Source organism: Bubalus bubalis, chromosome 13 (genome assembly GCF_019923935.1).
Source record: "Bubalus bubalis isolate 160015118507 breed Murrah chromosome 13, NDDB_SH_1, whole genome shotgun sequence".
NCBI lineage: Eukaryota > Metazoa > Chordata > Mammalia > Artiodactyla > Bovidae > Bubalus > Bubalus bubalis.
This window is the reverse complement of record NC_059169.1, coordinates 11,775,959-11,800,606: the sequence shown is the minus strand read 5'-3', so window position 1 is coordinate 11,800,606 and position 24,648 is coordinate 11,775,959. Positions and strand designations below refer to the sequence as shown.

At 45.6% G+C, this 24,648-nt stretch overlaps 1 protein-coding gene across 8 annotated transcripts in view; it reads left to right on the top strand.

Annotated features, from left to right (window-relative positions):
* FARP1 (FERM, ARH/RhoGEF and pleckstrin domain protein 1) overlaps positions 1-24,648 on the top strand; it is a 309,007-nt gene that overhangs the window by 218,123 nt on the left and 66,236 nt on the right. For all 8 annotated transcript variants that reach the window (XM_044927132.2, XM_044927129.2, XM_045162548.1 and 5 more), the window contains exons 4-6: positions 8,132-8,174; positions 10,957-11,035; positions 18,944-19,041. In XM_044927132.2, the coding sequence (XP_044783067.2) occupies positions 8,132-8,174; positions 10,957-11,035; positions 18,944-19,041 (220 nt within the window). The remainder of the gene's footprint in view (positions 1-8,131; positions 8,175-10,956; positions 11,036-18,943; positions 19,042-24,648) is intronic.

Below are 24,648 nucleotides of genomic sequence, written 5' to 3'. Positions count from 1 at the left end.
AATGGTACTGTGTTTGGGGGAGGGAGGTGCACGTAAGTTATTTGGAAATAATTTAGTCCGGTCAGAACTGGCTTTTAGTTCTTGTTAGGTAGGACTGGTGTAGTGTGCGGTCTGGGGTGAATTAGTCCCTACTCCTTAGCGATGACCCTTCAGTACTCTACCCAGTGTTCATGAATCAAGAGCGGATAGGTTGTATTCCTGGCCTTGTGTGAGCATCAAATCTGTTAGCTCTAATCCTTCTGTGTTCTGTTCCTTAAATTTTTTGAGGCATCTTGGCTACTTTCCACATGAGCACTCACTGATGAGTCCTCTGCTGCTTTCTTGGTAACGCTCTGTCCTCTCCTGCGTGCTTCCTACTTTCCTGCAAACCCTCTCTGCCTTGATCCCTGGCATGCTCAACCCCATCTCTTCAGCTCATGGAGTTTGCCAGGTTCTGCTATATTCGTTCTGTCTGCACCATATCCTGAAGACATGCTCAAGGCAGAGGCTGGTATAGTCATCGGCGTCGTGATTCTAGTTTCTTCTTCCTTGGGGATGACTCAGTTTCTCTCTGGTGTTCAGATCTTCAGATATAATGGCTTGTTTTTTCTTTTTGTTGTTGGCGTTTCATGTAACAAGATAAATCTAGTTCCTGTTATTCTCGTTTGACCAGAACTCTTTAAAAATTTATAGGTTTTTAAAAAGAAAGCCACATTTAATATCATATATATATATATATATATATAGCCATATATGAAAAGAAAGAAAGTTAGTTGCTCAGTCATATCCAACTCTTTGCAACCCCATGGACTGTAGCCTGCCAGGCTCCTTTGTCCATGGAATTCTCCAGGCAAGAGTCCTGGAGTGGGTTGCCATTTCCTTCTCCAGGGGATCTTCCCAACCCAGGGATTTAACCTGGGTCTCCTGCATTGCAGGCAGATTCTTTACCATTTGAGCCACCAATTAAGATCAATATGAAAAATTGCATTCAAGCAAACTATTACAAACAAAAATTCAAAGTAAAATCATTTCTTATAGGAGCCAGCCTGCAGGAAGATTAATTTATTGCAGTGAGTTCTAGACACCAGTTAAATTTTTGTATCAGATTTTATCTGGTTCCTATATATCTTATAGTTGATGGTGAAATATTTCTGTTGTATGCAGCTTTGACATTAAGAAAAAGAAGGATGAACTGTTGAGTCTTTTTAGAGGAGCAGCATATTATGTTGCAGAAAAAGCACAGGTGTGGAGTCAGATGGATTTGAAGTCAAATCCCAGCTGTCTGATCTTGGACAACTTAAATAAACTCTCTGAACTTGGCTTCCTTCATGTGTCAAACAGCCGTTTTGTTGTGAATATTAAATGAAAGTGTGTAAAGCACCTATCCAGTGCCTGGCACACTGAAATCATGAAATCACCTCTTGCCTGTCCTTCTGCCTAATGTCATGTTAAGTGACTTTTTTTTTTTGTTTGGCTGCACTGCACAATAGAGGCGATCTTAGTTCCCTGACCAGGGATTGAACTCATGCCCCCTGCAGTGGAAGTGCGGATTCTTAACCAATGGACTGCCAGGGAAGTTCCTAAGTGACTCTCTTTTCATAAGACCCTTTCTAAAAGTACCTCAAATATTTCGGTTGCCTACAAAACCCACCTGAAATGCCTCTTACCAAACAATAGGGGGAAAAGATGTTTAGGAAAAAAACAAAGGCTTTGGGGACAGCGATTCATCTTGCTTTGCCTTTGAAACCTAGGCATTAAAGCATTTCTTCTCTAAGCGTATTTCAGGGCAGAAAACACATGCCAAAAGAGGAAAGTGACATTAATAGGGGATCAAAGGAAAACAGGGGGGCTGGCTGAGATGCAGGCAAGCAGGGCAAAATGGGGCTGAAGAGCTGTGTTGAAACTAAATTGTGGAACACAGGTATTGTGGGCTCTATTACGTCCCCCCACCCCGGAAAAGTGTATGTTGCAGCTCTGATACCCAGCACCTCTGAATGTGACTGTTCTTGAAGACAGGGCCTTTGGAGAGGTGATTAAGTTAAAATAAGGACGTTAGAGCGGGCCCTAGTCCAGTCTGAACCGTATCAATTTTAAGAAGAGGAAACTAGGAGATACCCGGGAGACACTGGACGCATGTGCGCAGAGCGGGGACTTGGTGAAGACGCAGACAGAAGGGGGTCGTCCGCAAGTCAGTGCGAGAGCCCTCAGGGGTGACCGGACCTGGGTCGTCTTCAGCCTCCAGAACTGGGAGGAACTAGATCTCTGTTGTTTAAGCCACTCCATCTGTGGTCCTTTGCGATGGCAGCCTGAGCAGACTCTTAATTTCCAGGCCTTCAAAGCCCAGTGGGGGAAGTGTTTTGTTTCCATGAGGTCTTCCTGAGCAGGTGTGGCATTTCTGGAAGCCCATCCATTTTAACCACATCTCTCTGCAGTCAGGTAATGTGGATCTCCAGCTGTGCTCTGGAGACCAGCAGCGTGATTTTAGTGCGCACAGGGCTGTGTGGTTTGGTTGCAGAAGTTGCAGGAGGTGGGTGGTGACATTTGCGACCTTCTGGGGATCTTCTGGCAGCCAAAGGCGGATGGTGCTCTTGTTGCCTTTGTTACACATCCGGAACGTGCTTCTCTTCTTCTTAGGCTGAAGGAACAAGTGAGTTGTCTAGGAGGACCTGGTCTAGTTCAAATACTTCCCTGTAGCCCTCTCTGTGGGCTTCCCTGATAGCTCAGCTGATAAAGAATTAGCTGGCAATGCAGGAGACCCTGGTTCAATTCCTGGGTTGGGAAGATTCCCTGGAGATGGGTTAGGCTATCCACTCCAGTATTCATGGGCTTCCCTGGTGGCTCAGACGGTAAAGAATCCACCTGCCATGCAGGAGACCTGGGTTCAATCCCTGGATTGGGAAGGTCTCCTAGAGGAGGGCATGGCAACCCACTCCAGTATTCTTGCCTGGAGAATCCCCATGGACAGAGGAGGCTGGTGGGCTGCAGTCCATGGGGTCACAAAGAGTCAGACACAGCTGAGCGACTAAGCACGCCAGAGCCCTCTCTATATATCAAGCTTCAGTACTAGTAACCAGTCGAGTAGCAAGCCTATATTCTTTCTTGCTGCCTCCAGCTTATCCGTTTAGAGTGGCTTATGTCCTCCATGGGCAAGGTGTTTTCTCTCAGCCCTGCAAATATCAATCTCGTTGGTAAACAGAGGCTCTTGCAGGAGAGGCACAGTGTCCTCACTGAGGCCGGTTTAGCCGTGATGTTACCGAGGCCCTGGAGCGTCATCGCTGTAGAACTCTACCCGACAGGCTCATTCGGGCCAGTCTGATGTTCCCAGACCTCCGTGTTCTAAAACCACATGCTCAGTTGGCTCAAATGGGTGCTTGTATTTGATGCATTCCGCAGAAATGCCAAAAACAGAAGAGAGATGTTTCAAAACAATTCATAAAATTGGCAGCTACCGCGCCAGAGCATAGCTGTTGGGTCCTGAGCGGGTTTGCAGAAGTTTAGGCGGATTCTGCAACAGAACGGGCGATGGTGAATGAGCTCAGAGACAGTTCCCCTGAGGCGGCCCCAGAGGCCACAAGAGCACAGGCTGGCAGGCTTGTAAGTGGGCGCTCAGCCGTCACGGGAAACCCTTCTAGAATTCTCCAGTTAATTCAACTCCAGCAAACACAGCTGTGTCAGAGTTTCTCCATTTGCCTTGATCCTCCAGCCCTCAGATGTTACAGGGGTAGACAGATGACATCAGAGGAACTGTCTCATCTTCCCGATGCAGAAGTGGAGACAGATGTATCTACCATTAGACTTTCTGCTGCCTCCCCAATGCCCTGTGTTCTCAAGCTGTCTTTTCACACCATCTCAGGTGTCTTAGGGTAGTGGTTATCCCTTCTTGCTCATATTCTCAAACCCTCCCCTTTCCAGGCACAGCAGGTCTTTCCTATGGGAGACAAGCGGTTAACAGTACCTTTATTAATGAACCTAGAGCCTACAGAGGTGAAGTAAGTCAGAAAGAGAAAAGCAAATATAGTATATTGACGCATAGATATGGAATCTAGAAAAATGGTCCTGATGAATCCGTTTGTAAAGCAGGAATAAAGACACAGATGTAGAAAATGGACTTGTGAACACAGAGAGGATGGAGCTGCTACTGCTGCTAAGTTGCTTCAGTTGTGCCTGACTCTGTGCGACCCCATAGACGGCAGCCCACCAGGCTCCCCTGTCCCTGGGATTCTCCAGGCAAGAACACTGGAGTGGGTTGCCATGGCCTTCTCCAGTGCATGAAAGGGAAAGGGAAGTTGCTCAGTCGTGTTCGACTCTTCCCGACCCCATGGACTGCAGCCTACCTGGCTCCTCCGCCCATGGGATTTTCCAGGCAAGAGGACTGGAGTGGGGTGCCATTGCCTTCTCCGGAGAGGATGGAGAGAGGGGGACAAATTGTGAGAGATGCATTGGCATATGTACACGACCATGTGTAAAATGGGCAGCTAATGGGAGGCTGCGGTATAATACAGGGAACTCAGCTCAGCCCAGTGCTCTGTGATGACCAAGAGGGCTGGGATGGGGTGGGGGTGGGAGGGAAGTCCAGGAGCTAGGGGACATGTATGTATGTGAGTGTGTGTGTGTGCGTGTGTATGCATATAGCTGATTCATGTTGTAGTACAGGAGAAGCTAACACAACACTGTAACGCAATAAAGCAGTTATCCTACCATTTAAAAAAATTAAAAATTTAAAAGACAGTACCTTTGTTTGATTCTTCTCTCTCCTCCCCATTCCCAGTCTCTGGCCTCTTCCTTCACAGCCAAGCTTCTTGGAAAGGCCTTTCATCCTTCCTGTCTCCTCGCTGTCCACCCGACTCTCAGACCCACCTCCAAGTCCACTGACCCACAGATCCTGTAGGTCCCGCCTTGTCTGATAGTCCAGCAGTTCTTGCTCTTCCTCCTTCCCGAAACACCGTGTTCCCATGGCTTCCGTGACCCCACTCCCCTTTGGTTCCTTCTGTCCTCATCTGCTCCCATTGGCTGTTCTCTGGCAGACGTGTTATCAGTCCCCATGGATTTCATCCTCTGGGCTCCACGAGGCTGCCTTGTCCTCCTGGAGTACTAGGTGTTGGGAGATCTCCTGTCCAGGCTTCTCTGAGTTTTGGGTGTGTGTGTCCCACCGTTCCCACGCTCTCTCTTCCTCATGAAAGTGTCTAGAACCCCTCTGTCCTGACCCTCTTCCAGCGCTGCCTGTCTCGGCATGGACCAGCCTCCATCCAGACGCCTACAGCAGACATCTCAGTGTCGCTCTGCTTATTGTCTACTGCTCGGCCGCCTCATCTAGCCCATCAGTCAGTCCCACTGGATTTTACCTCTTAACATTTTTCTTGAGTCCGCCTTCTTCTCCCCAACTCTGCTTCTCCCCTCCGGATCCAAAACGCCATCATTTTTTTCCTGCACGAATACAGCAGGCATCCTGCATCCGTTCTGACCCCTCGGTCTGTTCTCACATTGCTAGACTAATCTTTTCAAAGTGTCCATCTGATCGTATCAGCCCTGTACTTATAGAAGTCTTCACCATGTTCTCAGGATGATAGTGAAGTGCCTTCATCTGGCCCCTTCCTGGCCCACCAGCCTTGTTCTGCAGTCATGTTGGTCTCCCGTCACGATGTTGAGCCATCTGGACAGGGGTTTCTACTGCAGGTCTTCATAGCTTCTCCTCACCTCTCTCATCCCCTTCAGATCTCAGCACAATGTCACGTTCAGGCAAGCCCTCCTCCTGCCTCATCCCCACCTGTAACTGAGTCAGACCTCTCTGTCCTGACGCTCAGAGTCATCTGGGACTCCCCCTGGTTTCTTTCGTCTTCAGTTCAGTCGCTCAGTCGTGTCCGACTCTTTGCGGCCCCATGGACTGCAGCACACCAGGCCTCCCTGTCTATCACCGGCTCCCGGAGCTTACTCAAACTCATATCCATTGAGTCACTGATGCCATCCAGCCATCTCATCCTCTGTTGTTCCCTTCTCCTCCCGCCTTCAATCTTTCCCAGCATCAGGGTCTTTTCAAACGAGTCAGCTCTTCATGTTAGGTGGCCAAAGCATTGGAGTTTCAGCTTCAGCATCAGTCCTTCCAATGAATATTTAGGACTGATTTCCTTATGGACTGATTGGATCTCCTTGCAGTTCAAGGGACTCGCAAGAGTCTTCTCCAACACCACAGTTCAAAAGCATCAATTCTTCGGCGCTCAGCTTCCTTTATAGTCCAACTCTCACATCCATACATGACTACTGGAAAAACCATAGCCTTGACTAGATGGACCTCTGTTGGCAAAGTGCTTTGGTCCTAGGTATTTCTTTACTTTTCTTGGGAAAGTCTTGGTTCCTTTCTCACTAGACCCTACTCTCCATGAAGCAGGGATCATGACTGGTCTCTTATCATTGCATTCCCAGAACCCAGCAGAAGGACACAGTGGTGTGTTGTTGAAGGAGTAAATGGGTTTGAAGAACAGGGTTCAAATCCCAACCCTGGGCAGCTGTGCTCCGAATCTCAATTTCTTCATCTGTCAATGAGGATTTTTTGCTGTCTTTTAAGATTCTTGAGAGGAAAATAATACATCTCACAAGACCCTTGTTTTGAATGGTTATTCTCTCTCATTTAAGGTTGGGTCTTAAAAGTATGACAGTGGAGATGATCCTAAGGCAATGTAACGCCTTTGTTATTTTTCTCACATAACAGAGTGGTTGGGGATGGGGAGTGTAGAAATGAGAATTTCATTAGGAAAACATATTTATTTGAAATAGGTGATGGGGAAGATTAACCTGAATAAGTAAATAAACACTTAAAATTTTTACTTACTTTTTTCATTATGAGAATTCCGATGATCATTGAAGGTAATATGGGTAATGTAGAAAGGCAGAAGAAAAGAGGAAATAACCCACTTTCTCACCTCTGAAACAGTTTCCCACACTCTCAAATATTCGTCAAAAGTCAAGTTACTGGATGAAAGAGTATCTTTGTGAATACTTTTTAGGCTTTAGATAATCATTCCCTAATTGGTCTCCAGAAACATGGTACCAATTCATGCATCTACCAATAAAATAAGGCAGTGTTCATTTCATGGCACCCTTGCCAACTTCAGGTTTATCAAATACACACGTGCCCTGCATACAGGCACATCTAGTTGCATATTTACTGGGTGGAAATGATATTGACTAAACTTGCGTTTATAGTGCAAATTACTTCTAAACTTAGACATTTTCATGTGAGCGATTGGCATTTTTTTGTCATCAGTTACCCTGTTATTCTTTTGCGTAGTTTTCTTTAGGAGTGTTTCTCTTTTTTGTATTTACTTATAAAACCCCTCTTCCATTAAGCCCATTAACCTTGTTTTTATCGTATATGCAAATATGAGCTTCTGTAGAACCTTTTCACAGGATCACAAGTTCAAGAGTCAACTTATACTTTATTATGAAAGGCAACTGGTTTCCCTCTCTCTCTCTTTAAAATTTTGCTGTTCAGATTGCATGCTCAGGAGACTGTGTGTGAAGAGAGTCTGGACTTTGAAGTTGGACAGACCTATTTCAGTCCTAGCCCTGACACACTCTCTAGCTGAGGGCCTGGGATATTTATTGAACCTCTGCAAGTCTCAGATTTCTCTCCTGAGTAACAGGAATCCTCTGGCCTTGCTTTTGAGAGGTAAATAGCTTATGGATGGCGTCTGGTGCAGAGGTGTGTTCTATAAATACTCCCTTTCCGTAGCCCTCAAAGCTGTGCTGTTCTGTAGGTGCATCTACATAAGTGAATTTTGTTTCACTAAAGAGTGTGTGTACTTTACTCCATTTATAGCCAGACATGCAATCATGTATTAATGTTTACTGAATAAAACTGTGAACTGTGATAAAAGTACCAGTGAGAATAGAAAATTCTTAGCCATGTGAACTATTTGCGTCTAGGAGAGAGTTTGATTTCCAAGCTCAGGGATACTCTTAGCAAATTCGGGTCTGTTCTATAAATGCGGGAGACAATATAAGTTACAGCATTCTAGAGAAAAGAAAAAAAAAGGCACAGGCAGCCTCAAGCCCTCAAAATTATTTTGATTTGAACAGCTCCTAGTGAAGTCTCAAAATACTTGCAAGTTTCATCATTGAGAATTTGTGTCTCAGAGTCTGCTTTCTTCCTTTGTAGGTGTGGCTGGATCTCTTGAAACCTATTGTCAAGCAGATTAGAAGTAAGTATGCGCCCCTCCTGTTTAACAGTGATGTCAGATGTAAGCCTTGTCTAGACTTCCACTGCCCTGCGGCAACGAGCCCTGGAGCCGCCTCTTCTGTTTTTGCCCTACAATTGTGTTTTGTCGTCCACTAATTTACATGCTATTCAAATGCATCTTCTGCAATTTTAATATATAACAATTTGGTAATCAGAACCTTGCTTGGAAAAGTCAAATGTCATTTTGATTAACAACTGAAGCAGGCTGTTAAGGCCCAGAGCAGTTGAGCTGGTTTCTGTCTGTGCTCTTGTTTTTTATTGTCACTTTTGCAGAGGGAGGTGGAAGTATTTATTCATAAAATTGCCATTAGGATTTCTGTGCTGCCTTTTCAAAGCCTGTGAAATTAGAGTGCAAGTGGTATTTGGGGGAAAAAAAAATAGGTGCCCCAAAATGTGTCTGTCTGAATGGTAAGCAAAACAGAGGAGGTCTGGCCTGCATTTAGACAGAGTTGTCGAAGAAAAGATTAAGGAGGGTCTGGGAGAGAAGTTAGAAAAGGACACACTTGGATTTCCCCTTCCTCTCATTGTGCAGCAGCACCAAACCGCTCTCCCCTCCCTCTGATTGGGGGTCAGGTTCAGAGACAGCTCTCTTCTCCAGTTCATCCCACATGGGGCCTCACTGCAGCCAGAGACCAGGCAAGAGTCTGAGGCTGGTACCCAGGCTGCATGCCTTTAGTTGAGCATGAAACACGCAGGACCTCGTGGGGTCGGTTTTATGTCTGATTAAGAAACCCCACCAGGCCCCTTACAGCAGTTTATGTGAGTGTAATAAACAGGCGCACTGTGTTAAATGGGCCTTTATGCAATTGAAATTGATGTTGATCTTCTGTCATTGAAATTAAGCAATTATTAATGCAGAAAACAAAACAGCCATTGTTCACCGTTTATTGGGCGGCTGGCCAGGGACTAAGTGTGCGGGACACAGGGCTGAGAAAAGCCCCCAGGCCTGAAGGCTGGAGGGAGCATACGTAGCATCTCGAATGATGACATTGGTCCCTGATGGGAACCCAAGATGGGAACTGCAAATGGTGGAAGGATGTCAGAGCTGGGACCGCGGCTGTGGCTTGGGTCAGCAGCTGAGCAGAGGTTCAGCTTTCCAGCTCCATGGGTTGTGACTCGCCTCGTGTGACAAGGCTGTCTTTCTCTGTTTAGTACCAGCATCTGCCTAGCCTCGGGTTGTCTAAGGATCCCAAGTAGCCTCGTTGAAATCCCCGTTTGTGAAAATTGCTGTGCGGAATTAGCTGGACGTTCCTGTCTTTTCCATTTTGCTCTTCTTTCGTGAGCCAGAATTGACAGGCGAGGATTTCTGTTAATTTGGGGAGTGGTTAGCGGAAGGAAGCCTGGCTGCTCTTGGCTTCAGTGCTCATGGGCCTTGTTTTCTTTCTGTTTTGTACAAATCACTTAGCATCACCTTATGATACGTCATTTTAGTTTTCTTTATATTTGAATGTGTTATCATAGAAACGATAGCACAACATCCATTTTTTGTGATAGTGAAAGGTGGATCGGAAAGGCATTTTCTGCTTTTATACCACTGCTGTTAAGATTTGGATTTCATCATAATACCTTGTATTTTATAGAACATAAACTTATTGCTGTTATTCTAAATGTCAGAACCTGTAAGATTGCTTTTGCATTGTGGCTTATACAGCAAAATAAACTCTGACTCAGGTGACAAATGGTTATTTTATCATCGATTTGATATTCTAATTCTGTGAAGTTCCCTATCTCATTCCCAGTCACCCTGCCCACCCCCTTCCAGGCCTGCTTCTTAATTTTGTTGGGCATTATTAATAAAATGGTATACCAGACCTTTAACAAAGGCTTTGACCAACAGCAATGAACACATTAGCTGCTGTGGCTTGGAGACAGAAATAATAAATTACATAACTGATGTACTTTTTCATTATGTTTCCTTAAGCTCTCTAAAGCCTATATTTGGGCTAATGTGCATGCATGCTAAGTTGCTTCAGTCGTGTCCCGCTCTCTGTGACCCCATGGGCTGTAGTCCGCCAGGCTCCTCTGTCCGTGGGATTCTCCAGGCAAGAATACTGGAGTGGGTTGCCATGCCTCCTCCAGGGGATCTTCCTGACCCAGGGATCGAACCTGTGCCTCCTGCATTGGCAGCGGGTTCTTTACCACTAGTGCCATCTGGGAAGCCCGTATTCGGGCTAAAGCAGACAGAAAAGGTTTTGAAGAACATGTCTGCTTTTAAAATCTGGATATAGTTTAAGTCTCCAGAGAAAAAGTTAGATGCCTCAGTGTAATACCCTTGTCACAGTATTTTTAAAAAACAGGTATCTGGACTACCTTGGCAGTCTAGTAGTTGAAAATCCACACTTCCGATGCAGTGGGCCTGGGTTCAGTCCTGGTCAGGGAACTGAGATGCCGCATGCCATGAAGTTTTTTGTTTTTTGTTTTAATTAAAAATTAATTTAATTAATTAAAAATTTTAAATTAAAAAAATTAAAAAATTTTTAATTAAAAATTTTTAATTAATTAAATTAATTAAAGATTAATTTTTTAATTTAAAAAGCTATCTGTCTCCCCACAATGTGAAAACATGAATAATAACCAAACTTAACCAACTAATTAAGTGACTTGCATGTCGGCAGAACTCCTGTTAGCAGCTTGGAATGAGACTCACTATTAGGTGTATAATATTGCCTCTTGTGTCTTTTTCTTTAATGGCATTTGCAAGATAAATCCATAAATGCTTTGCTGCTTTCCCCCCCCCTTTTTAGGGCCGAAGCATGTTGTCGTCAAGTTTGTGGTGAAATTCTTTCCACCTGACCACACTCAACTCCAAGAAGAACTCACAAGGTTAGTGGTTTGGAAACGGGGTGTTTGTTGCTGTGGGTGCCACAGAGAGAGAGAGTGAATGTTATAAGTCAACTGATGAAACACTTTGATGTTGCCTTGACCAGCGTGTGCTCTCTGCCAGACAGTTTAACCTTCCTCTCTCCCAGTTGTGTTTACAAGCGTGGGAAGAAAGAAAGTACCACGCTTTCCCTGCAAGCTGATTTCTTAAAAGCTGTGCTATGAAGTGTCTGGGCCTGTAGTCTGTTACTGTCACATTTCTCCCTCTTCTGTCTGTCACATCCCAAGGCAGTTTTGGGGAATGGATCTCTTCTATGGAGCCAAGGTGTGAACTCAGAGTTTCTGTCTGTTGCTGCGGTGGCCGAATGGCTGTGAACTGTCCGTTTCTTCGAAAGCATGGCTGAGCCCTGCCCTTGCTGTGTGGCCAGCCAGTTACTTAATCCCCCTGCGCTTCTGTTCGTTGCCGTGTCAATGTGACTGCAACACTTGCTTTGCCAGGGTTGTTTTGAGGATAAGCGCTGATATACACAGGGCGCCTGGAGCCCAGTATCAGGCAAGTGCAAGTGGTAGTCACTCAGCTGTGTCCAGTTCTCTCTGACCCCATGGACTTGTTAGCCCACCAGGCTCCTCTGTCCATGGCCTTCTCCAGGCAAGAATACTGGAGTGGGTAGCCATGCCCTTCTCCAGGGGATCTTCCCGATCAAGGGATCAAACCTGGGTCTCCTGTGTTGTAAGCAGGTTCTTTACCATCTAAACCACCAGGGGAGTCATTTTCTGAACCCATCATCCTCACCCCTACTATTACATTACCCATTTTATAATTTGCAGCAAGCACATGCTGTTCTAAAAGAGAGCAGAGCCTGGTGGGAATACGTGAAGATAAAATGCCTCCCTTTCAAGACTAAGTACGCTAGTCTGACCAGCCAGATTGTTGCCACACTTGCCTTTCAGCTTTAGCTGCTCCCAGTGAAGGCTGTCACATCTTTCTCATCCCTTAGTACAGAGCACAGTATCTTGGGTGGTTGACCATGATTTATCAGAAGGGTGAAGGCAGTCAATCAACCATAGTGATGAAAATGTACACGGTGTGAAAGCCTTGTCCCAGGAACGGGGGATGTACTGGTGAAAAGACAGGCCTGACTCACATGGGGCCAGACACAGTAATTAAACAAACATGAAAAATATCAGATAATGGTAAGAGCCTTTAGGTAATGGAGTAGATGATGTGATAGAAGGAGACTGGTGATGACTTGACTTCTGGTGACTTTACAGTGTTGGATCTGGGATGCTGGGGCTGAGAAAGCAACAAGGATCTGTTGGTCATTTTCAGAGGACAAGCTTTCCAAGTAGACGGAACGGTTAGGCAGTGCCCAAGATCACAAGAGGCATCTGATGTTCAAAGACCGAAAAGAGGGCTCTCGTGGCAGGCACATGGAGCTTGAAGTGATTGAGGTGGGACCAAGGCCGGATGATAAGTAGTGTTGAGAGACCAGTTGCCATGGATACCGAGGGGAGGATGGCAAGAAGAAACGGCAGCTACCCAGGCCAAGATGATGGTGGCAGGGGAGGTGGTACGAGTGGGAGTGGAGGAGACGCATGCACGTGGAACACGTGCTGGAGGTGGGGTCGTTCTGAGCTTGTCATGGGTTGGAGGTGGAGTCGGTGAGGGAAGTGAAGGGAATGCTTAGGTTTTGCACTTAAGCGACCAGGTGGGTGATAACTAGAATGGGGACAGGTGGAGGGAAGGTAGAGGATTGGGGAGAGAGTCGAGAGTCTGCTGCTGCCAGGTGATGTGGGAGGTCCCTGCCGAGCATCCCAGGGCTGCATCAAGAGGGGCACTGGGTACCCGAACGTGCCATTCCAGGAAGCCCCTTCCCATGCCTTTGTATGTTATTTATTTATGGCTGGATCTTCATTGCTGCACGCAGGTTTTCTCTCCTTGCAGCGAGCAGGGGCTACTCTTGGTTGCGGAGCCCGACTTCTCGTTGCGGTGGCTTCTCTTGTAGCAGAGCACAGGCTCTAGGCGCACAGGCTCAGTAGTTGCAGCTCACGGGCTCTAAGGCACTTAGATTTCTCTCCTCGCAGCTCCCAGGCTCTAGAGTGCGGGCTCAGTAGAGTTGTTCCACCGCCTCTCTGCAGGGGCAATCTTCCCGGAGCAGGGATCGAACCCGTGTTCCCTGCATTGGCAGGCGGACTCATTAACGACTGGACCACCATGGAAGCACATTATGTTCTGAATGAGTCACCACTGGTTGATTTCCTCCACTTGCATCCCTTGAAAGCAGCAGTTATGTGACCGGGACCTGTAGAAACCGTCAGCCTTCTGGGACCCACATGGCTGGGACGCTTCATGTGAAGGAGAAGCAGCTGAGGCTGCACCCCCTGCCCCAAGTTCCAGGCTGGAGGGGCCGACCCCAGTAGCATCTTCATGCCGGGTCATTATTGGGCTAATGTGTCAGTTTCTGGGCCTGGTTTTCCTGTTGTTGGAATGTGCAATGCTCGAAGCTCAGAACATTGAAATGAATCTAAAGGTGAGTTCAGCTGTTGGTCGGCAATGAGCCTTTTTGTCCTGCATCTCACTGGGCCTTCATCCTGCTTAGGGAGTTGGCAGCATTAAATCCCGCCCCCACCCCCACCCCCACTCCCCGCACCTTTCTCCCCATTCTACTTTCCAATGAGTTTTGCACCTTTTCAGTTTTTCTCTAGAGACCTGGGAGTTTTCTATCCTTCTGGTCCTGGTTATAAAATTCCATACAGCTTGTGACCAGTCAGCCGTGTGTGTGTGTGTGTGTGTGTGTGTGTGTGTGTGTGTGTGTGTGTTCGTTCCTGGTATCTTGACAGCTGCTCTGACCGATCTGATAAATTCCTCAACTGCCACAAGCAAGTTTGGGGTTTTGTTATTGCCATTTTCTGGCTCCCAGAGTTAACTGACATCTTAGAAGTCTTTCCCGACGAGAGAATTCCTTTGGCTCAGGGTTGATAAACTTGATCGGAAGTTTAGAAGCCCCACATCACTTTCTGCCCTGCTGCAATATGTGGCGGGAAGGCGACCTCCCAGATCCAAGGGGTCAACTCCCACACTCGCAGAGTCCTGTTTAAGCAGAAATCTGGTAATGTGACCATTGAGACTCCTGGCAGTTTTCCATGGCAGATGGTGAGGGAGGGAGGATCTGGGAGAAGCCCTGTGGGGACAGTACTTCAGGCGAGGGACATGCGGATGAGAGCGAGACAGACGGAAATGGGCCTGCAGTTGAGCGGACTTGAAGTGCACTCGACCTGGAGCTAATTCTTCAGGCCTCCAGGAATAGCTTTCAGCTCCCCGTCTGTATAGATCAAAGATTGAATTGCATCTCGCTGTTAAACAAGAGACTGAATTCCTTTCTATTTATTGGACTACATTCTCACTGGATCTCTCACTGTCCTGACACCAGGTCTCAAGCATCTGGAAGGAGCTAAGTACTGACTCTTCGGTGCAAATTTAAAACCACTTAGGAGGAGTCTTTGAAAAAGAAATTACCAGGCTTTTTTCTGGCCTAGCTGGGAATTACTTGGCTATGCTGGTGAGGTCAGACATAGTACTCTCTGAGCATCGCATCTTAAGTAGGATCCAGTTCCTACTTGGCTGTGTTTTTGCAGGGAGGCGGTTTGGCCACACTACATGACGCTCAGGATCTTAGTTCTCTGACCAGGGATCAAACCCCCACCCCGTGCAGTGGAAGCGGAGCCTTAACCACTGCCAAGGAAGTCCCCTGGCTCTGTTCTTCTAAGCGGAGGGCACCTATCTGAGTTTGCTGCCATGCAGGGTCTGCTGCAGTGTTGTCTTTGGCTGGCTGGGACACCGTCAAGTACGTTGAGTAAGTGGCAGAAAGAGTAAGAGCTCCCGAATGTGTTTAAAACATGGCTTCCGAGGGGTGTGGCTTCCTCCCCCGAGGGCCCTGGAAGTGACAGCCCTCTGGCCCCACCACTATCGTCGCCTGCCCCCTCATATGCCCACCCTTCTGCCAAGGACAGTTGATTTCTGCTCTGAGCACTTTGTGTGAATGGGAATTGCTTCAGTTATGGTGCAGAAAGTGCTGCTGAATTTCTGAAGTTAGCCCTGCAGCCGGCGTGCCTGATTTACAGCTGACATTACAAGATGACACGGTGCCCAGTGGGATTACAAGGGCCTTAGGACAGGAAGAGTCAGCGTAATCAGGGAGTGACGGGCTCCTCCTGCATCCTTTAGCTCGGGCTTTGCACTCTAATGAAAGAGGGGAGCTTTCGGAACCCCACACCCTCTCGACACCCACAAGAGACCCTCCCCAGAGGCCCTGAACCCTGAGTTCTGTCTCTGGACCGCAGGGCCCTTTGTTTAAACTGATAGCTGGTTACATTTGCAATGTCATGCTTTTAAAACACACATTCTTCCTACTTATCTGAAAATTAACAACACAGATAAGAATTAAAGCCTGTAGTTCTAAGAAGTGTTGGCTTCAAAAAACAATAACCACAGCCTAATCCAGAGAGATGGTTTGTGCCACCTCTTCCCGTGTAAACCTGTGTGCTGATGTTGTGACTATTTCTGTATGCTCTGTTTTACTCTGCTTTGACTTCCCAGGAAGAGAGACAGAGAAGGAGAATGAATGAATGAATGAACATTATGGGGGCTTGGGGAAAGGTCGTTGTCAAGTGGTAGACCTTTGGGTGTTTGTGTTTTTCTGGTTATGAAATGCCTCTGTAGTTCTTGAGTTCTTACTCATGGTCCTACATGACTTAGGTGGCGCTAGTGGTAAAGAAGCTGCTTGCCAACACAGGAGACTTAGAGAGACACAAGTTCAATCCCTGGTTCAGAAAGATCCCCTGGAGGAGGACGTGGCAACCCCCTTCAGTGTTCTTGCCTGGAGAGTCCCATGGACCGAGGAGCCTGATGGGCTACGGTCCATAGGGTCCCACAGACTCAGACATGACTGAAGCAATTTAGCACGCACACAGATGACTTAAAGGGGACTCATTCTTATTCAGTTTTTTAAAATTGCTAATTTGTATTGAATGCTTTTATTCTAGTCACTGTGCTTTCCATGTGTTATGTCATTTGATTCTTCACGACACCTCTGTGGTTAGTCTTGCTAAAAGCCCTTTTTTAAAAAATTAAAAAGACCCTTTTGTTGTTACAAGAGTAATCCATGTACAGTGTAGAAAGTTAGAATATCGAGATAAATGTGACTAAGAAGATAAAACTACCATGTTCCTATTGCCCAGAGCTGAGCATTGCTAGCACCTCAGGGAGAGCTTTTCTGATTTTTTTTCTGTGTATATACATGTACTTTTCATCTCATTTAATACCCTGGCTGTATTCAAATGTCCCCCTTTGTCGCCTAGATGTCATTTATATCGGCTCATCTAAAGTGAGATTCACTGGAGGACCCCACATTGCAACTGTTTGTTACGGCCTTTGAACCCCTTTTAATCTAGCAGACTCTCTTTCTTCGTGGTACCATCTTGTTGAAAAAACTGGACCAGCTGTACTGTGAGATAACCCATCTCCTACATTTGTCTGACTGCTTCCTATTTAACTTATTTCTCTGTCTTCTGTATTCCCTGCGAACTAGACCTCAGTTCTAAAAGCTTGACAGATATAAGTTACACATTCTTGACTAGAATCCCCTCGTAAGTGATGCCGTGTGCTTCCTGTTTCATTCGTGATGCTGAGATTGATCGCTGAGTTAGGGTGGTAGCATTCGGACCTTTCCCTTCTGAAGGAAAGTCTTGTGAGTTTGTCTGCATTCAAATGTCCAAATGCCTAAGTGGTTTTCACACCAAGAACAATCCTTGCCAGAGTCAATAATTTCTTTAGAGGCTGTAGGATGAGTGTTTTATAATTGTTGTTTTGTTGTGTTATTTGTTGGTGTTCTTCTGTAAAGTAGAATTTTGCCTCATCTAGCTGGAGTATCTGTGCATGCTAAATCACTTCAATTGTGTCTGGCTTTTTGCGACCCAGTGGACTGTAGCCCACCAGGCTCCTCTATTTTCACCAGGCAAGAATATTGGAGTGGATTGCCATGTCCTCCTCCAGGGAATGTTCCCAACCCAGGGATCGAACTCACATCTCTTAGGTCTCCTGCATTGGCAGGCAGGTTCTTTACCACTAGAGCCAGCTATCCGTATATCATGAAATACTCTTCCTACAGGAGAGACAGATTACATGCCCAGTTTTCTGCCTTAGATTACCAATTTTTATTGGGCTTCCTTAATATTGATACTGGGCTTCCTTGTTTTCCTGATAGCTCAGCTGATAAAGAATCCTCCTGCATGCAGGAGACATCAGTTCTATTTCTGGGTCGAGAAGATCCGCTGGAGAAGGGATAGGCTACCCACTCCAGTATTCTTGGGCTTCCCTTATAGCTCAGCTGGGAAAGAATCTGCTTGCAATGCGGGAGACCTGGGTTAGATCTCTGGGTTGGGAAAAATCCCCTTGAGAAGGGAAAGGCTGCCCACTCCACTATTCTAGCCTGGAGAATTCCATGGACTGAATAGAGTCCATGGGGTCGCCAAGAGTCAGACACGACTGAGCAACTTTCATTATCACCAATTTTTAATACAGAATGCTTTGATAGACTCAAATGGTAATACAGTTCATTTTTCCTGCTTTCTCTGTCTTTTTTTTCCTGAGTATTATAATATACTCATGACATTTCATTAGTTCCATGTATTTTGATTCACGTTAATCCTTCATGTTGCTGTTAAGTTGTCCCAGTGTTGGCTGGTGGACACCTCTTCCAGGTTTTTTCCCCTTATAATAGAGCCCGTTTATATTTGCAAGCTGTTTGCCCTCTGGCATAACTAGATAGTCTAGGTTCACTCTGTACCTTTCCCTCCTCCGTGCCTGGAATCTACTGTTTCTCCCTGCCTTCATATCCTTCAAATGGTAGTTGTGTGAGAGCCAGAATCTAGCTGCTGAGGGTTGCTTGCTGCCAGTGTGATGCTTCTTCTCGACAGTGGACAAAACTAGCAAGGAAGGAAGGAACTGTGCTGAGTCGTGTCCAGCTCTTTGCGGCCCCATAGCCTACCAGGCTCCTCTGTTCATGGGGATTCTCCAGGCAAGCATACTGGAGTGGGTTGCCATGCCCTCCTCCAGGGGATCTTCCCAACCCAGGGATCAAACCCAGGTCTCCGGCATTGCAGGTGAATTCGTTACTATCTGAGCCATCAGAGAAGCCCCAAACTAGCCAATATCTTCCTACAAATCTGTGAGTTCATATTGATATTCTCAAATCGATTTTAACATCACCCTGGTTTTACTTAATTTCTTTGATTTATAAATCCAGTTTTCTCTTCCACTAAAAATGTTTACTAGCTTCATTCTACCACATAAAGAAAAGAATCTTTAAATAAATGGATTTTTACACATCTGGCAGCTTATGGAAGAAGCTGAGTGACTGTTCACCACAAAAAAAGATACTCGTGTGTTTCCAATTCCAGCGACAAAGCTCTTCCTAACCATAATAACCTACTGTTATTGTCCGAGCCATAGAGCCATTTTTTTAGTATATTTGACTGATCTGTGAGAAAAGTTTAAATGCGTCCTATGCCCCACAAAAATATATAGGGTGGTAAGTTATAGTCTTAATTTTTATGGTTGTTATCTCTCCATATAAAATGAAGTGCATCACTCATTGTGTGAAGATTGCGGCATATGTCTCCCATGAGTGTTTTTAGGGAGGTGTGAACATTTACATTGCAGCCAGTTGCACCAGGAATTCATCCCACCTGTGCAGACTTTTCTTGTTCCCTGGTTTATGTACCTTTCACCAGGTCCTCACTGTAAAGGCAGGTTGCCACGGTTGAGCCTGATTTTGTTGCGGAAACTCTATGCCCTTTTCGCTGGACGCCCACCTCTCTGTGTATGACGCCCGCCTCTGCTTCTGTTTGCAGGTACCTGTTCGCTCTGCAGGTGAAGCAGGACCTGGCTCAAGGCAGGCTGGCGTGTAATGAGAACAGCGCTGCCCTCCTGATCTCGCACATTGTACAATGTAAGTTCTTTCGATCTCCTTCAGGAAGTGTGTGGGGAATACACAGCGATCTGCTTGGTGTGTGGGGTGGGGGGGGGGGGAACGACATCTAAAAACAATGTTTTCGTCTTATGTTGCGTTAGCACAAAAGCCAGAGGATGGAAAACAGCACTCTTAACATCATTTAATACTCCTGTCCTTCCATGGGCTTCCCTGACGGGAAAGAATCGGCCTGCAATGCAGGAGACCTGAGTTCTATCCCTGGGTCAGGAAGATCCCCTGGAGAAGGGAATGGCAGTCCACTCTAGTATTCTTGCCTGGAGAATTCCATGGAGTCTGGTGGGCTACAGTCCACGGGATCACCAAGAGTCAGACTTGATTGAGCGACTGACACTTTCACCCTCCTCCCCCAAACGTTGACCTGGGAATTCTGTGTCCTGGTGGTTGCCTATGCTTTTCAAGATGGAAGATGCAATTGTTGAAAACTCAGCTGACTCGAATTCAGTTGAATGGACGGTGGCCAAGTAGACGAAACTAGTTCTGTCCTGTTCTTGGATTTAATCTTTATGATTGAATATGACCCTTTAGCCTTCAGACATAAGACATAAAACCGTCAAAGATTTCCCTTCCTATACTCTGCTCAAGAGTTCAGTAAACCAAGACACATGACCCTGGATAGAATCCAAGTGATGCTTGAAGTAGACATTTTAACTTTCTTACACTAAATAAAGCATAATTAGATTGTGCTCATTCTAAGGCTTATTGACTACCCACCTGGGCAGTTTGTTTCTCTTGATAAGGCAGAAGTTACTTCAAATACACACATTATGTTTCAGGAAGGATATTATGTACATAGACCAGGGTCAACATATATAAACACTAGTATATAAATACTGTCATACCATTTTAAAATTTCCATTGTATACAAAGCGATCCCATGTAATCAGGCCCAGCCTGTCCATACAAGTGCCCAGTTAACAAGACTCCACAGGTTTGTAGGAAGGGTCACTCCTAGTAGTCAACAAACTACTTTAGTCCAAAATGACGAGGTGTTTGTAGAAACCATGCTTACCTTTTTTGTGTGTGCATGAAAATGAAAGTCGCTCAGTCATATCTGACTCTTTGCGACCCCATGGACTATATATACAGTCCATGGAATTCTCCAGACCAGAATACTGGAGTGGGTAGCCTATCTCTTCTCCAGCGGATCTTCCCAACCCAGGGATCAAACCGGTGTCCCCTGTTTTGCAGGCAGATTCTTTACCAACTGAGCTATCAGGGAAGCCCTTTTTGAACATTGGCATTGTTGAATATCTACCAAACTTAATAGATGGGTGTTTTCTTCTTAATTTGAAAAAAAAAAAAAAAAAAAATGATGTGAGAAAGAAAAGACAGGCCCCCCCCCCCCACCAAAAAGTAATCTTTATTAGACTTTACCATGTTCTAGTTCTGTGTATTATCTCAGATTTGTGTATTATCTCATTTAATTTTTGTAACAACCCCCATGAGCTCAGTGCTGTTTTCCCCATCTTAAACTGAGGACACTTCGGTGCAGACAGTTACCTAACTTTTCCCTTTCATGTGTTTGGTCTTCTGTCGTCTTACAGTAACAGTGAAGTGAGCAATGTTTTGAATCAGGCAGTCCTCATTTCTATTAGTTGATTGATCAGCCTGCAAGTTACAAAGTCCCTCACCTCTCTTTCCTTTGGAACAGGGGACTAATAGAATCTATTTCCTACAGCTGTGAAAATGAAACGATAGCATCAGGATTCAGAATACGCTAGGAGTTCAATAAACGCACCCACCTTTCTTTGTTCTCGCTCACCTGCGGCCCTCCCTTTCCAAACAATGGGAAATTTTGAAATAAAACTTCCTTATTGGAACAACCATTTCAGGAAATGTCTCCGAGGGTACTCAACGATTTCTGATGCCATTTAGTCTTGCACCCGCTTTCTCTTAGGCCCCTTCCTTTTTAAAGTCTGTGGTTAGAGTAAACCACGCACTTGGGAAGTGGAGGGTGGTCACTGAAGTCCAGAAAGCCGTGTGCTTGCTCCAGTCCCAGACATCAACAAGGGCTCAGAAATCCCCTGAGAATCTTGAATTCTCCACAGGAGATGAAATAGTTGGGTCCAGAAGTACTCCTGCTATTTTCCCTTCTCTCTGATATGCAGTTTGGTGACACACTTTGAATATTCTTATACTTACAAAGCCCTATTTCTGTGTTTTTGAGCATCCCATACATTGTATCGGGCTTCCCTGGTGACTCAGTTGGTAAAAAATCCACCTATGATGCTGGAGACCCATGTTAGATCCCTGGGTTGGGAAGATCCCCTGGAGAAGGAAAGGGCAACCCACTCCAATATTCTTGCCTGGGTAATCTCATGGACAGAGGAGCTGGTGCACTACAGTCCAGGTGGTTGCAAAAGTCTGACACAACTTAGCAACTAAACCATACATCATACATAGAAGGAGAATCTTCTGTGAATGGTGTGTTTATTTAAATGAGTGATAATTATTTACATGATCAGTACTGTAGAAAGGGTCAGTTCGTCTCCTTTCTGCAGAAAGTGATATTAATGCTGATGGAAAATTATCTCTACTGAGCTGTATTTTCATCTCATCTTTTCCTATATACACAATCCGATTTTTAAAAATTTTCCTCTTTTCATTTGAATTCACTGTCATCTTTCAGACATATTTTTCATTGGTTCCTTTGTTGCTGGTCTTAGATATCCCCTGTACAAACTTCGAACTTTTAATTTTCCCTAATCGACTCTGAGAAGACCAGTAGGACAAGCTGATGAAGAGAAGATTCAAACCCTAGGTGGGCCTGTTCATAAGAGGACCTCTCGTGTAGCGTGGAGGCCGACTGGGGTGCATTTCAGCAGGTTGTATGTGCATCCAGTCTGAGGTTATACAAGCACGAGTTTGCCTAAGCACATCTGCATGAGAGTTCAGGAAAATCACAAGATCTGGAGTTGTTGTTTTTAGTTTTTGCTGAGAGGAGACAGATAAAGAATTCAGTGTATACATCAGCTGATATAAGGGCTTCCCAGGTGGCGCTAGTGCTAAAGAACCCACCGGCCAAGGCAGAAGACATAAGAGATATGGGTTTGATCCCTGGGTCAGGAAGATCCCCTGGAGGAGGGCATGGCAACCCACTCCAGTATTCTTGGCTAGAGAACCCCATGGACAGAGGAGCCTGGTGGGCTGCTGTCCACAGGATGGTAAGGAGTCAAACACGACTGAGGCAATTTAGCTTGAACACATCAGCCAATCTGACACCTCTGATTAAAAAATAGCAAGTCATATCTTGAACACTTATCAATTCTCAAACTCTCCAGACATAAGGAGGTGCCACTTTCTAGTTCCAAGAAGAAAGCATGTGGGAGAAAGTAAATTTCATAGTCATGTTGCCCTTGCATTTTAGGAGCTGAAAGGCAAGTGATTCCAAGGAAAAGACAGTTCAGGTGTATTGATCCTGATGCCAGAGGACAAACAGGAAGTCTTAACTCTTATATTGAATTATGGAAAAGACTGTGTTTTGAAATCCATGTATGTTAAGAAACCCAAACTCAAAACTCGTAAAAAAAAAAAAAAAAAAAATTCAGGATTTAGGTGAGTCCCCACTCGACCTCACCATATGCAGTCAGTCTTCATTATCTGTAGATTTCATGTTTGCAAATGCACCTGCTCACTAACGTTTCTCTGTAGCCCCAGAATTAGCATTTTTGGTGCTTTCATGGTCACGTGCAGACATGCCCAAGATGGTAAAAACATCTGAGTCACCTCCCACACACACCTCCCCAGCTGGGGCCGGAGAAGGTGATGCTCTGCTTTCTGGTTTCAGCTCTCATACTGGAAACAAGTATCCTTTTCGTGATCCATTCAGTGCCACACTTCTTGCGTTTCTGTGCTTTGTTGGTGACTTCCCTAATTAAATGGCCCCCAAGTGTCGTTGCTGAACCACTGTGTAGTCTTCCTAAGTGCAGGAAGGTTCTGACGTGCCTTATGGAGAAATAAGGGCTTCCCAGGTGGCTCAGTGGTAATGAATCTGCCTGCCATTGCAGGAGATGCAGGTTCAATCCCTGGGTTGGGAAGATCCCCTGGAGGAGGAAATGGCATCCCACTTCAGTATTCTTGGCCTGGAAAATTCCTTGGACAGTGGAGCCTGGCAAGCTACAGTCCATGAGATCATAAAGAGTCAGACATACCAGGGGCTGAGCCCACACGCACATGTGGAGAAGCAAACACGGGTGCAGATGTGCTTCATTCGGGCATGAGTTACAGTGCTGTTGGTGTGGGTTCAATGTTAATGAATCAACACAGTGCATAAAAGAGGATGTATTTCTACAGAAGCATACAGAAAACTCAGCTAGTTGATGAAAAAGTGTTTCAAGATTCTTGGAGGAACCTAAGCTCTTATTTCCCCTGGGAATGATGGTTCAGTATTCATTAATTTGATATTTCATAGGGACTTGATAGAACACCATTACTATGAATAATGAGATGAACTGGGCTCTTTTGAGCCAGGAAGAAGGGATTTCCGAAAAGACGGTGCCGTCATCATCAAGGCCACCAGTGGGTGGTGGCAGTGTGGTGGGGAGGTTCCCCCACTCCCACATCGTCCTTGGGACAGAAACTGGCAACTTAGGGAGGAGGAAATTTGTTAAGAAAGGGCAGTTAGGAAATAATACTGATTTTGCCATAGCGGTCGGAAGCTAGCGAGTGATTGATTGTTCGAGTGGCCCAGCTGGTGCCAGGCGAGTTGGCAGTGTTGGGTGCAAAGCAAATATTCTCGGGGCTGTGAATTATAGCAACATACAGTGCATATCCTGCGTGATTACCAGGGTGCATTGACCAAAGTGTGACGAGCTGCTTCACAAGACAAAGTGAAAGGTGGGTTTCATAGCAACGGTTAACTTGCCTTTCCTCTAAACAGCTGGGCTCCGCTCGTTTTATTAAGCTTGTTACACAGCCTATATGATAAGGCACACTGTCCCATCTGTACTGAATTGCTATAAACTGAGCTGGAGTTAGTGTTGTTAAAGGTACAATGGTTACTTTAAAGCTCGATCCTTTAATTTCCCAGGTTAGAGCAATTAGGGGACTGTGTTGAGGTTACATGAGAAAAATAGGCACCCTCTTTCTTGTCGATGAAAATTTTGTAAGGATTTGCAGTCTGTTGGGTCATTTCTGATAATAAGACTACACAAAATTTAAGAGCCATATGTTTTTACCAAATTAGATTAGGTACCTTCTGTTGTCACTGGTTAGTTGTATCTGGCTCTTTCGCGACCCCGCGGACTGTAGCCTGCCAGGCTACTCCGTCCATGGGATTTCCCAGGCAAGAATACTGGAGTGCGTTGCCCTTTCCTTCTCCAGGGGATCTTCCTGACCCAGGGATCAAACCCGTATCTCTTATGTCTCCTGCATTGGCAGGTGGATTCTTTACCACTGAGCCCCGTGGGAAGCCCATTATGTGCTTTTACTCCTATTTACAATCATCTTTTCTCTACATGATAAAGCATTTAGGCTTTGCATTAATTGTTATATGTTCATTTCCAAAGTCGATTTTGTCAAGTCCTGAAATTCTGGGGCTAAATTATTTAGAAATCAGAATGTTTT